General features: G+C 45.5%; 1 protein-coding gene across 1 annotated transcript in view; it reads right to left on the bottom strand.

The window, feature by feature from the left end:
- LOC149443042 (uncharacterized) overlaps window positions 1–13,553 on the bottom strand; it is a 67,677-nt gene that overhangs the window by 52,590 nt on the left and 1,534 nt on the right. The window contains 2 exon segments of the mRNA XM_089655973.1: window positions 6,099–6,183; window positions 11,724–12,767. Coding sequence (XP_089512099.1) covers window positions 6,099–6,183; window positions 11,724–12,767 — 1,129 coding nt within the window.

The following is a 13,553-nucleotide window of genomic DNA, read 5'->3' on the forward strand; positions in this document are numbered from 1 at the left end:
TGTAACTCCCTCCTCATTGGCCGACCTCATCGCAGGGTATCCCCTCTTCAGTCTATCATGAATGCTGCTGCCAGACTCATCCACCTTACTAACCGTTCTGTATCTGCCACCCCTCTCTGCCAATCCCTCCAGTGGCCTCCATTCAGTGTCCTCCACCCCTCTCTGCCAATCCCTCCACTGGCCTCCATTCAGTGTCCTCCACCCCTCTCTGCCAATCCCTCCACTGGCCTCCACTCAATGTTCTCCAGCCCTCTCTGCCAATCCCTCCAGTGGCCTCCATTCAGTGTCCTCCACCCCTTTCTGCCAATCCCTCCACTGGCCTCCACTCAGTGTTCTCCAGCCCTCTCTGCCAGTCCCTCCAGTGACCTCCATTCAGTGTTCTCCATCCCTCTCTGCCAATCCCTTCTCTGACCTCCATTCAGTGTCCTTCACCCCTCTCTGCCAATCCCTCCACTGCCTCCACTCAGTGTCCTCCATCGCTCTCTGCAAATCCTTCCACTGACCTCCACTCAGTGTCCTCCACCCCTCTCTGCCAATCCCTCCACTGGCTTCCCATTGCCCAACGGATAAAATTCAAAACATTAACAATAACATATAAAGCCATTTATAATTCTGCCCCAAATTACATCACCAATCTTGTCTCTTTATCACCCAAACCGTCCTCTCCGCTCCTCGCAAGACCTTCTGCTCTCTAGCTCCCTTGTCTCCTCCTCCCATGCTCATCTCCAGGACTTCTCCCATCCTCTGGAACTCTCTACCCCAATTTATCAGACTATCGCCTACTCTGCTCACGTTTAGGTGATCTCTAAAAATCTATCGCTTCAGGGAAGCCTATCCTGCCCTCAGCTAATAATGGAATCTTCTACTCCTCCAACCAGTCCATCCCCCACAGTTACTACCTTTTGTACCACTAGCCCCTCCCTCCTAGATTGTAAGCTCCCAGGATCAGGCCCTCCTATCCCTCTTGTATTGAACTGTATTGTTGCTGTATTGTCTCCCTTTATATTGTAAAGCGCTGAGCAAACTGTTGGCGCTATATAAGTCATGCATAATAATAATATTTTTTTCTCTCATCCCGCTGGCTGAATGATAAAACTGAACCATGTAGGCCAGCTTTGGGAGCAAATATATTATCATCAACTGCTCCCCCTGAAGGGGTTAATCTGGGTCCCCACACTATATATGTGTGTATCATCATCTGCTGGAGATAAAAGACATCACAATTAGAGATGAGCAAATTTCTCAAAAATTCGATTCGGCTGATTCGGCGAATTCCAGTATGAAATTCGATTCGATGCGAATTAATTCGCTACGAAGTTAACTTATTAAAAGGGTTTCTAGGCTTCAGAGAGCCTTTAAATTAGTGCAGAACACTGTACCTTTAATTTAAATGCCCTTGGAGATGAGGAAGGAGAAGGAGAAGGATGAGAAGAAGGAGAAGGAGAAGGATGAGAAGAAGGAGAAGGATGAGAAGAAGGAGAAGGATGAGAAGAAGGAGAAGGAGAAGGATGAGAAGAAGGAGAAGGAGAAGGATGAGAAGAAGGAGAAGGAGAAGGAGAAGGATGAGAAGAAGGAGAAGGATGAGAAGATGGAGAAGGAGAAGGATGAGAAGAAGGAGAAGGAGAAGGATGAGAAGAAGGAGAAGGATGAGGAGAAGGAGAAGGAGAAGGATGAGAAGAAGGAGAAGGATGAGAAGAAGGAGAAGGAGAAGGATGAGAAGTAGGAGAAGGATGAGAAGAAGGAGAAGGATGAGAAGAAGGATGAGAAGAAGGAGAAGGATGAGAAGAAGGATGAGAAGAAGGAGAAGGATGAGAAGAAGGAGGAGAAGGATGAGAAGAAGGAGAAGGATGAGAAGAAGGAGAAGGATGAGAAGAAGGAGAAGGATGAGAAGAAGGAGAAGCAGAAGGAGAAGGATGAGAAGAAGGAGAAGGAGAAGGATGAGAAGATGGAGAAGGAGAAGGATGAGAAGAAGGAGAAGGAGAAGGATGAGAAGAAGGAGAAGGAGAAGGATGAGAAGAAGGAGAAGGATGAGAAGAAGGAGAAGGATGAGAAGAAGGAGAAGGAGAAGGATGAGAAGAAGGAGAAGGATGAGAAGAAGGAGAAGGAGAAGGATGAGAAGAAGGAGAAGGATGAGAAGGATGAGAAGAAGGAGAAGGATGAGAAGAAGGAGAAGGAGAAGGATGAGAAGAAGGAGAAGGATGAGAAGAAGGAGAAGGATGAGAAGAAGGATGAGAAGAAGGAGAAGGATGAGAAGAAGGACAGTTCTGTGACAGTTTCTGTCTATTTCTGACAGTTCTGGGACATTCACTCCATACAGCGGTTGAAACATTGTATCTATTTTTTTCCATAAATGACATTCTGCAGATACACTTAGAGGAGCGCTGCAGATACACTTTTTGCCGGCTTGGAATTAATCTTATTTTCATCCTACTTCTTCTTCTTCATCCTCATCCTCATAAGAAGAAGAAGAGGATGAGGATGAAGAAGAAGAAGAAGTAGGATGAAAATAAGAATAATTCCAAGCCGGCAAAAAGTGTATCTGCAGAGCTCCTCTAAGTGTATCTGCAGAATGTCATTTATGGAAAAAAATAGATACAATGTTTCAACCGCTGTATGGAAGGAATGTCCCAGAACTGTCATAATTAGTCTATTTCTGACAGTTCTGGGACATTCCCTCCATACAGCGGTTTCCGGCAAAAAGTGTATGTGCAGAGTTCCTCTATTCTGCAGATACACTTAGAGGAGCTCTGCACATACACTTAGAGGAGCTCTGCACATACACTTTTTGCCGGCTTGGAATTATTCTTATTTTCATCCTACTTCTTCTTCTTCTTCTTCATCCTCATCCTCTTCTTCTGAGGATGAGGATGAAGAAGTAGAAGAAGAAGAAGTAGGATGAAAATAAGAATTCCAAACCGGCAAAAAGTGTATGTGCAGAGTTCCTCTATTTCTGACAGTTCTCTGACAGCTTCTTCACATGTACAGCGGTTGAAACATCTGTATCCTAAATGGAAACTAATAGATACAATGTTTCAACTGCTTTACATGTGTTCCTTCTGTCAGAGAACTGTCAGAAATAGCGGAGCTCTCTGCAGGGACACTTTTGCCGGCTGATCGGGAAATATTCGATTCGCGCACCCGAAGTAGGCAAAATTTCGGATTCGACGCGAATCGAATATTTCCTGAAATTCGACTCGAATTCCGGTTCGCCTGGTTCGATTCGCTCATCTCTAATCACAATTACTGTGGAGGAAGAGGACGGACATGACTATGGAGCAAGAGGACGGATGTGACTATGGAGGAAGAGGATGGACATGACTATGGAGGAAGAGGATGGACATGATGGGGGGTTACTGGGTGTAAATAGGAAATACCATCTTATTACCTCCTCTGCTGCTACTTCCACCGATGTCTCTTTTTCTTTGTGCCACACGGAACTTTGTCTTTATTTCAGGTCACTTCCTGCCTGTACCTGACATCACTTCCTGTCTGTACCTGACATCACTTCCTGTCTGTACCTGACATCACTTCTTATCTGTCTTCCATAGAGACTTCCTGTCTGGGTAGAAGTGAGATCCCCACCTTGTGGAGCTCAGAGGAACTGCAGCCCCGAGAAGCATCTGGTAGTGTAGATCTCATTTGCTGCCATAAGTTTTTGAAGATTGAAGAAAAAAAACAAAAGAAATGTTTCTATTTTTTTTCATATTTCAAAACCTTTTGAGAAAAAATGAGATCTGCAAAATACTCCCCATGCCTCTTTTTAAATTCCCTGGGGTGTCTACTTTCAAGAAAGGGGTCATTTGGGGGGGTTTGGTGCTATCCTGGCATTTCAGGGCCTCCGAAACTGTGATAGGTAGTGAGGAAGTGAAATGAGGAAGTTACGCACCTTCAGGCTTTCAAAGCGGTCATTGGATTTCAGGTTCCTGTATGTGGCTAGGCTCCCAAAAAGTCTCACACATGTGGTACCCCCATACTCGGTAGAAGTAGCAGAATGTATTTTGGGGTGTAATTCTATATATACCCATGGCTTGTGTGACAAATATATCATTTAAATGACAACTTTGTGTAAAAAACGTTTTTGTAATTTTCCAGAAACTTGTGGAAATAAAAAAAATCTTCCATGGACTCAATATGCCTCTCAGCAGATAGCTTAAGGTGTCTACTTTCTGAAAAGGGTCATTTGGGGGTGTTTGTACTATTCTGGTATTTTAGCACCTCAAGAAATGTGATGAGTCAGAAAGTAAAAGCTGTAAATTCCATTATCTCTCCCATAGTTTGTAGACGCTATAACTATCACACAAAGCAATCAATATACAATTATTGGGAATATTTTTAACCAAAGACATGTAGCAGAATATTTTAGTATTTTTTAATATTTTTATGACAGAAATGAGAAAATGTTTTTTTTTTCAAAACTTTTTTTTTCAAAATGTTTTTTGTTTATAGCACCAAAAATAAATATTGCACAGGTGATCAAATACCACGGAAAGAAAGCTTAAAAGGACGTAAATTTCATTTATTTACTGTATTGCATGACCGCGCAATTGTCAGTAACACTAGTGCAGCGCTGTATAGCAAAAAATGGTGTAAATTCCATTATCTATCCCATAGTTTGTAGATATAACTATCACACAAAGCAATCAATATACACTTATTGGGATTTTTCACCAAAAACATGGAGCAGAATACATTTTGGCCTAAATTTATGACTAACTTTGAGTTTACTATATATTTTTTATAGCCGAAAGTAAACAATTTGGTTTTTCTTCAAAATGTTCGGTATTTTTTTGATTGTAGCGTGAAAAATAAAAAGCGCACAGGTGATGAAACACCACCAAAAGAAAGCTCTATTTGTGTGAAAAAAGGATGTAAATATTGTTTGGGTGAAGCATTGCATGACCGCGCAATTATCAGTGGAATTAGTGCAGCGCTGAATATCAAAAAGAGGCGTGGTCAGGAAGGGGGGAAAATCCTTTGGAAGGCAAGGGGTTAATCTTGTCCAGCAAAAAAAAAATTAAAATTAAAATTTCGTCATAAATTTCGTCCAGAATGTATTCTCCTCCTTGTCTTTGCTAAAAATAAAACCCCAATCCGTGTAAATGAATCGGTTTCTGTGAAAGTTGCAGCGTCTACAAATGGCGGGATAGATACTGGAATTGTATTTTTTTTACTAGTGTGATAGATATTTTGGGCCTACAGTAATTTTTACCATCATTGGGAACTTGTTTTTTTTTTTTTAAAGAAATATTTATTGGGTTTTATGTCAATAAAAAAAAGAAAACATCGTCATTTGGGTGTTACAAACAGGGAGAACAGATGACATTAATGACTGGATAGACATTGCAGATGATGTACATAGAGCATTGCTGGGTTCTGCTCTCCAATGTGTGTCAGAGTGAGGAGACCGGGGATCACATCAACATCTATACATCCTACAAATGTACAAAGGGACATAAAAGAAAGACAAAGGAAATACAGCAGAGGGCTTAAGAAGGGGGAGGGGGGGAGAAGGAAGGGAGGGGTTGGAAGGAAGGGGGTAGGGAGGGAGGGGGGGGGTGGAAAGAAGGGGGGAAGGGCAGAAAGAAAAGGGAGCTAGAAAGGGAATAAAAAGGAATCCCCTGATCTCTGATGTGTGGGATTAGAGAGGGATAAATAGACATAGAAGTATAGCCGGAACCTCTAGTGGAGCATCTAAGCAGCACGTTGTTCAGCGACCCCTTGAAGGGGAGGGAGGGGGTGGATCCTAAGGACATCATGGCCTCATGCTCATATGACAAGTTGGATTTAGATGGGTTGACCTCCGTGGAGCAGAGGGATCTCAGGACCACTAATGCCTTAATAAATACATTATCCATACGTTTTAGTCAGAAGTGGAGACAGTGTTCTGGAGGGGGTGTAGGTGGGGGCAGGATCTGCCATAGCATTTTCCAGAAGCCTTCTTTGTTCAGATAGAATGTTCTGGATACGTATATTTGCCATTTTCATGCGAAAGAGTCCGATTTGTTTGGACAGGATGAGAAAAGATGAAGTTTGTCTGTGTGGAGGAGGTGGATGAGATCCTTTTTGACGTCAGACTTGGTTGGTGGTGTACCATCTACCCATTTTTTCAGGATGGCTCGTCTTGCCATCAGGAGGAAAGTAGACATCCAAGACTTGTTTTGTTGAAGAAGTGAGTTGAGGCCCCTGTGAAGCATGAAAAGGGTAGAGTCCAAATTGCCGAATAGTAGATGTATTGGAGATTCAGGGAGTTTAACTCCTGTCACAAATTGGATGAAAGATAGCGCTTGATCCCAAAATGTGGAGATAGGATGGCAAGTCCAAAATCTGTGTTTAAGGTTTGGTAGGTTACAGAGGCAGAGAGGACATTGAGACGTGTTCGATGCGGACTTGGAGGAAGAGCGAGGCATGTAGGCCCGATGCATAATTTTCAGTTGCTGTTCCCGTCAGAACTCGTTCGTAACATAGGCACAGGTGGTGTTGAAGCCTGCCAAAATGTGTTCCACAGTAAGATAGTCCTGGAAGTCCTTGACCCATGAGGTCACAGATGTAGACTCTAAAGGTTTAGTAAAGCAAAGGTTAAGTGGGGAGTAAATATCTGAAGTCTTGAACCTGCCTCTGCTCAACAGAGTGTCAACCAATGTGGTTTGAAAAAGAGAAGGCTTGTCAGGAGCTGGTGATTTCACAAAGTTTATTACTTTCATTGCATATACAGTCATGGCCGAAATTGTTGGCACCCTTGATATTTCTCCAGGAAATCATGTATTTCTCACGAAACGTATTGCATTAACACATGTTTTGCTATACACATGTTTATTCCCTTTGTGTGTATTGGGACAAAACAAAAAAAGGGAGGAAAGAAAGCAAATTCGACATAATGTCACACAAACCTCCAAAAATGGGCTGGACAAAAGTATTGGCACCCTTTCACAACTGCGGATAAATAAGAATGTTACAAGCATGTGATGCTCCTGTAAACTCACCTGGGGCAAGTAACAGGTGTGGGCAATATAGAAATCACACCTGAAAGCAGATAAAAAGGAGAGACGTTCACTTAACCTTTGCATTGTGTGTCTGTCTGTGCCACACTAAGCATGGACAACAGAAAGAGGAGACGAGAACTGTCTGAGGACCTGAGAACCAAAATTGTGGCAAAATATCAACAATCTCAAGGTTACAAGTCCATCTCCAGAGAACTAGATTTGCCTTTGTCCACAGTGCGCAACATTATCAAGAAGTTTGCAACCCATGGCACTGTAGCTAATCTCCCTGGTCGTGGACGGATGAGGAAAATTGATGAAAGATTGCAACGCAGAATAGTCCGGATGGTGGATAAGCAGCCCCAAACATGTTCCAAAGACATTCAAGCTGTCCTGCAGGCTCAGGGAGCATCAGTGTCAGCGCGAACTATCCGTCGACATTTAAATGAAATGAAACGCTATGGCAGGAGACCCAGGAGGACCCCACTGCTGACACAGAGACATAAAAAAGCAAGACTACAGTTTGCCAAAATGTACTTGAGTAAGCCAAAAGCCTTCTGGGAAAACGTCTTGTGGACAGATGAGACCAAGATAGAGCTTTTCGGTAAAGCACATCATTCTGTTTACCGAAAACGGAATGAGGCCTACAAAGAACAAAACACAGTACCTACGGTAAAATATGGTGGAGGTTCAATGATGTTTTGGGGTTGTTTTGCTGCCTCTGGCACTGGGTGCCTTGACTGTGTGCAAGGCATCATGAAATCTGAGGATTACCAAAGGATTTTGGGTCGCACTGTAGGGCCCAGTGTCAGAAAGCTGGGTTTGCGTCCAAGATCCTGGGTCTTCCAGCAGGACAATGACCCCAAACATACCTCAAAAAGCACTCAGAAATGGATGGCAAAGAAGCGCTGGAGAGTTCTGAAGTGGCCAGCAATGAGCCCAGATCTAAATCCCATTGAACACCTGTGGAGAGATCTTAAAATTGCTGTTGGGAAAAGGTGTCCTTCCAATAAGAGAGACCTGGAGCTGTTTGCAAAGGAAGAGTGGTCCAAAATTCCGGGTGAGAGGTGTCAGAAGCTTATTGATGGTTATAGGAAGCGACTGATTTCAGTTATGTTTTCCAAAGGGTGTGCAACCAAATATTAAGTTAAGGGTGCCAATACTTTTGTCCAGCCCATTTTTGGGGTTTTGTGTGACATTATGTCATATTTGCTTTTCTGCCTCTGTTTTATATTTGTTCCAATACATACAAAGGGAATAAACATGTGTATAGCAAAACATGTGTTAATGCAATACCTTTTTTGTGTGAAATACTTGATTTTCAGGAAAAATATCAAGGGTGCCAACAATTTCGGCCATGACTGTATAAAATGGTGTGAGGGCAAGTCCAGGCTCCCTAATGTCCGCAGGATTGGTGGAGGTTTACAGAGGAAGAGTCAAAGAATTGTGGAACAAGTGTAAGGTCTTGGGTGTGCCATTAGTGTAGGCCGCGTATTGTTGTGGATGAGGGAAAGATGGATTACCATGAATAGGGAGGTAGCAGGAAACCCATGGGGACACTCCCAATTTGCGTCTGATTTCTCTCCAGGCCACCAAAGTGTCACGTAAAAGAGGGTTGTTTTTTAGGGGAGTTGGAAGCTGGTTTATATTGCCGTGTAAAATAGCAGCTACATTGTGCGGGTTACCATGTCAGATTCTAGCTGGTGGAGTAAATAGACGACTTGGATAGCCAGTCTAGACTGATGTGTAAGAGACATGCAAGGTTATATATGTGAATGTTGGGAAGGCCCGATCCCCCCTCGCTCCTCCGGTATGTGAATGTTGGGAAGGCCCGATCCCCCCTCGCTCCTCCGGTATGTGAATGTTGGGAAGGCCCGATCCCCCCTCGCTCCTCCGGTATGTGAATGTTGGGAAGGCCCGATCCCCCCTCGCTCCTCCGGTATGTGAATGTTGGGAAGGCCCGATCCCCCCTCGCTCCTCCGGTATGTGAATGTTGGGAAGGCCCGATCCCCCCTCGCTCCTCCGGTATGTGAATGTTGGGAAGGCCCGATCCCCCCTCGCTCCTCCGGTATGTGAATGTTGGGAAGGCCCGATCCCCCCTCGCTCCTCGGGAGATAGAGGTTTTGCAAAGCTATGCGTGGACGGCAACCCCTCCAGAGAAATTGTGAGAGAGCTGGGTTTAGTTTGGTTACGTCTCCATGATGGAGTAGTAGAGGAATGGATTGAAGTGGATAAAGTAGTTTTAGGAAAGTGGCCATTTTAAAAATATGAGATCTCCCCAGGAGCGTGAGGAGCAGACCCACCCACATGGCTAGCAGACACCTTTACCCTCCCCCACTTCCCATCTACTTCTCACACGTGGACACTGCTGACGGACACTTCTACCCTCTACTTCTCACACGTGGAAACAGCTAGCAGACACCTCTACCCTCCCCCACTTCCCATCTACTTCTCACACGTGGAAACCGCTAGCAGACAGCTCTACTCTCCCCCACTTCTGCTCTACTTCTCACACGTGGACACCGCTAGCGGACACCTCTACCCTCCCCCACTTCCGCTCTACTTCTCACACGTGGACACCGCAAGCGGACACCTCTACCCTCCTCCACTTCCGCTCTACTTCTCACACGTGGACACTGCTAGCAGACACCTCTACCCTCCTCCACTTCCCATCTACTTCTCACACGTGGACACCGCTAGTAGACACCTTTACCTTCCCCCACTTCCGCTCTACTTCTCACACGTGGACACTGCTAGCAGACACCTTTACCCTCCCCCACTTCTGCTCTACTTCTCACACGTGGAAACCGCTAGCAGACACCTCTACCCTCCCCCACTTCCGCTCTACTTCTCACACGTGGACACTGCTAGCAGACACCTCTACCCTCCTCCACTTCCCATCTACTTCTCACACGTGGACACCGCTAGTAGACACCTTTACCCTCCCCCACTTCTGCTCTACTTCTCACACGTGGACACCGCTAGCAGACACCTCTACCCTCCCCCACTTTCGCTCTACTTCTCACATGTGGACAGAGCTAGCAGACACCTTTACCCTCCCCCACTTCTGCTCTACTTCTCACACGTGGACACCGCTAGCAGACACCTCTACCCTCCCCCACTTTCGCTCTACTTCTCACATGTGGACAGAGCTAGCAGACACCTTTACCCTCCCCCACTGCCCATCTACTTCTCACACATGGACACCGCTAGAGACACCTTTACCCTCCCCCACTTTTGTTCTACTTCTCACACGTGGACACCGCTAGAGACACCTTTACCCTCCCCCACTTTTGTTCTACTTCTCACACGTGGACACCGCTAGAGACACCTTTACCCTCCCCCACTTCTGCTCTACTTCTCACACGTGGACACCGCTAGCAGACACCTCTACCCTCCCCCACTTCTGCTCTACTTCTCACACGTGGACACCGCTAGCAGACACCTCTACCCTCCCCCACTTCCCCTCTACTTCTCACACGTGGACACAGCTAGCAGACACCTCTACCCCACTTCCTCCAAGGAGATCCCATTACCCCATCTTCTCTGCAGATTTGACCAAGTCATTACCATCCCCTATACTCCAACTGTTGAAGGGCCCCATCTATAGCCGGCAGAAGATGAACTCTCCTTGGTCTCCATATACTGTATATCCATCGGTAACTCAGAGATGCTCCCACTTTCCATTAGCCAATCCCTGCTCCTCATCCCTCCACACCCGCCCCATATACAGTCCAGGTGTGGCAGTCCCGGGAGTGCAGCTGTAGCTGTGTGAAGCCTGAATGTCCCAGTAGGAGGAGTTCTGCCCGCAGTGTGAGCTGCACTCCTGGAGGACCCTGTTCCAGTCTATGCTGCACCACCCCCAGCTTCATGATTGGCCTTCCTCTGCCTCATTGTCTGATATCAATTGTCCGTGTATTGCTACATGTTGGGGATTTCTGCTACAAATCTGAACTAGGAATAGAGAAAGGTAGAAAGGATGGCGCTCTACTTCCTGCTCTCTGTGCTTTCCATCCCCCATCAACCAATCACAATGTGTCCACAATCACCATGGAAATGATCAGATCAATGAAACGTTTGTTATAGACAGACCATCATGTGCCGATCATATACACAGACATTTGTATCACGGGAAACATACAAGAAGAAACATGTATGGAGAAAGACAAGGGAAAGTCCCAATATGTCCATTCACCAATCACTCCTTCATTCCCGGTATACACACAATTCCATTGCTCCCATGTGTACACCATCAGTCACTCTTCTAGAATTGGGACATTTTATTACCACCCACCTCTTCAGTGATCCCCCACCATGCAAGTATTGTCCTCACCTCCAACTGTGGGCCTAATGAGTGCTTGGAACATTTGTCCACAAAGTATCAATAATAGACCTCCAAGTGTTTGTGAAATCTCCCACCACAAAATGTACTCAGCCAATCACAGGGCAGGACTCCATTTTTATTCTTCTCCTGCCATCAATGGCCAACCCGGTCCCACACTTCATCCATGTCTTTGGGGGCCTCTCATCTCCTTATCAACTGTTTCTTCCATGATGAAGATCAGCCATGGAGTATATCTGAGGTGTATATCAGGGTGTGCTTCTTCCCCACATGAGAGCTGGGATGTCCAGCAACATTCATCTAGAAGACATTTCCCGCACTCAAGGCACTAATACACCTCCAGGGTTGTGTGGGATCCCTGATGTACAGGAAGACAGGACTTCAGTGAGGAACATTTCCCTCACTGAAGAGTAGAAAGCAGCTTCTCCCCCCTGTGCAATCTCTGATGTTTGTAAAGACTGGCCTTCACTGAAAAAAATTTACCGCACTCAGGACAGGAATACGGTTTCTCCCCCGTGTGAGATCTCTGATGTGGGAAGAGATTTGACTTATTTGAAAAACATTTCCCGCACTCGAGACAGGAAAATGGCTTCTCCCCCGTGTGAGATCGCTGATGTTTGTAAAGAATGGATTTCCGTGAAAAACATTTCCCACACTCAGGACAGGAATACGGCTTCTCTCCTGTGTGAGTTCTTTTATGCTCATTAAGATGGCATTTAAAACGGAAACATTTCCCGCACTCAGGACAGGAATATGGCTTTTCCCCCGTGTGAGATCTCTGATGTACGGTAAGCTGGGATTTCTGTGGAAAACATTTCCCGCACTCAAGGCAGGAATACGGCTTTTCTCCTGTGTGAATTCTTTTATGTTCATTAAAATAGCAATTAAAACGGAAACATTTCCCGCACTCAGTACAGGAATACGGCTTTTCTGTGTGAGATCTTTGATGTACGATAAGCTGGGATTTCTTTGAAAAACATTTCCTGCACTCAGGACAGGAATACGGTTTCTCTCCTGTGTGAGTTATTTTATGCTCATTAAGATGGCATCTAAAACGGAAACATTTCCCACACTCAGGACAGGAGAACGGCTTATCTCCCATTTGAGATCTCTGATGTCTGACAAGATTGGATTTCTGTGAAAAACATTTCCCGCACCCAGGACAGGAATACGGCTTCTCACCTGTGTGAGATCTTTTATGCACGTTAAGATGGTATTTAGCATGGAAACACATCCCGCACTCAGTACAGGAGAAGCTCTTCCCTGTTGGAAGGCCGGCCCGGTCCCGCACAGTCTGAAGTTCCTCAGGATACAAGGAATCCGATGGTCCATCTACACTGGGTGGTGCCGGATGGACATTGGAGGGAGCCGGGTTTTCTCCTGGACTATACAGTGTGATGTCCTCATCTTCTTCAGGGCAAGAATGCGGCTTCTCACCTCTGTGAGATCTTTCATGCTCATTAAGTTTGGATTTATAATGGAAACATTTCCCACACTCAGTACAGGAATATGGCTTCTCAGCTGTGTGAAGCCTTTGATGTGTTTTAAGATTAGACTTTTGTGAAAAACATTTCCCGCACTCAGGACAGGAATACGGCTTCTCCCCCGTGTGAGATCTGTTATGCTCATTAAGATGGAATTTAGAAGGGAAACATTTCCCGCACTCAGTACAGGAGAAGCTCCTCCCTGTTGGAAGGCCGGCCCGGTCCCGCACAGTCTGAGGTTCCTCAGGATACGAGGAATCCGATGGTCCATCTACACTGGGTGGTGCCGGATGGACATTGGAGGGAGCCGGGTTTTCTCCTGGACTATACTGTGTGATGTCCTCATCTTCTACTTTCCAGTCTGGAGACAAAGTGAGACAATCCTCGGAGGTTTTCCTCATCTCCCGGCCATGGACTAAAATACAAAGACAAAGAGGATTACTAGACAGGAGCTGATTGGTTCCCTCAAACCAGGACTCCGCCCACATCAGTCAGCTTGGTCTATGAGGAGCTTACAATTCCACCCTCAAGGAAACTAGGAAATGTCTCCTCTGATCTCCTACCAGGTCATTTCTTTATTCATGGACCTTAGTCAGAGAGTGAGGAAACAACCAGAACTGTCTTTTATAGGAGGGACAGTGATGAGGGGATTATAGGACGAGGGTCCCCACCCCCTCTATCACTCATCGCCATCTTCCCAACACAAGAAGTACTGCACTTCCTTATTTAGTCCATGATTTAGTCATGAAG

This window comes from Staurois parvus, unplaced genomic scaffold (genome assembly GCF_062004578.1).
Source record: "Staurois parvus isolate SC_StPar_1 unplaced genomic scaffold, SC_StPar_1.0 ptg000879l, whole genome shotgun sequence".
In the NCBI taxonomy this organism is placed as follows: Eukaryota; Metazoa; Chordata; class Amphibia; order Anura; family Ranidae; genus Staurois; species Staurois parvus.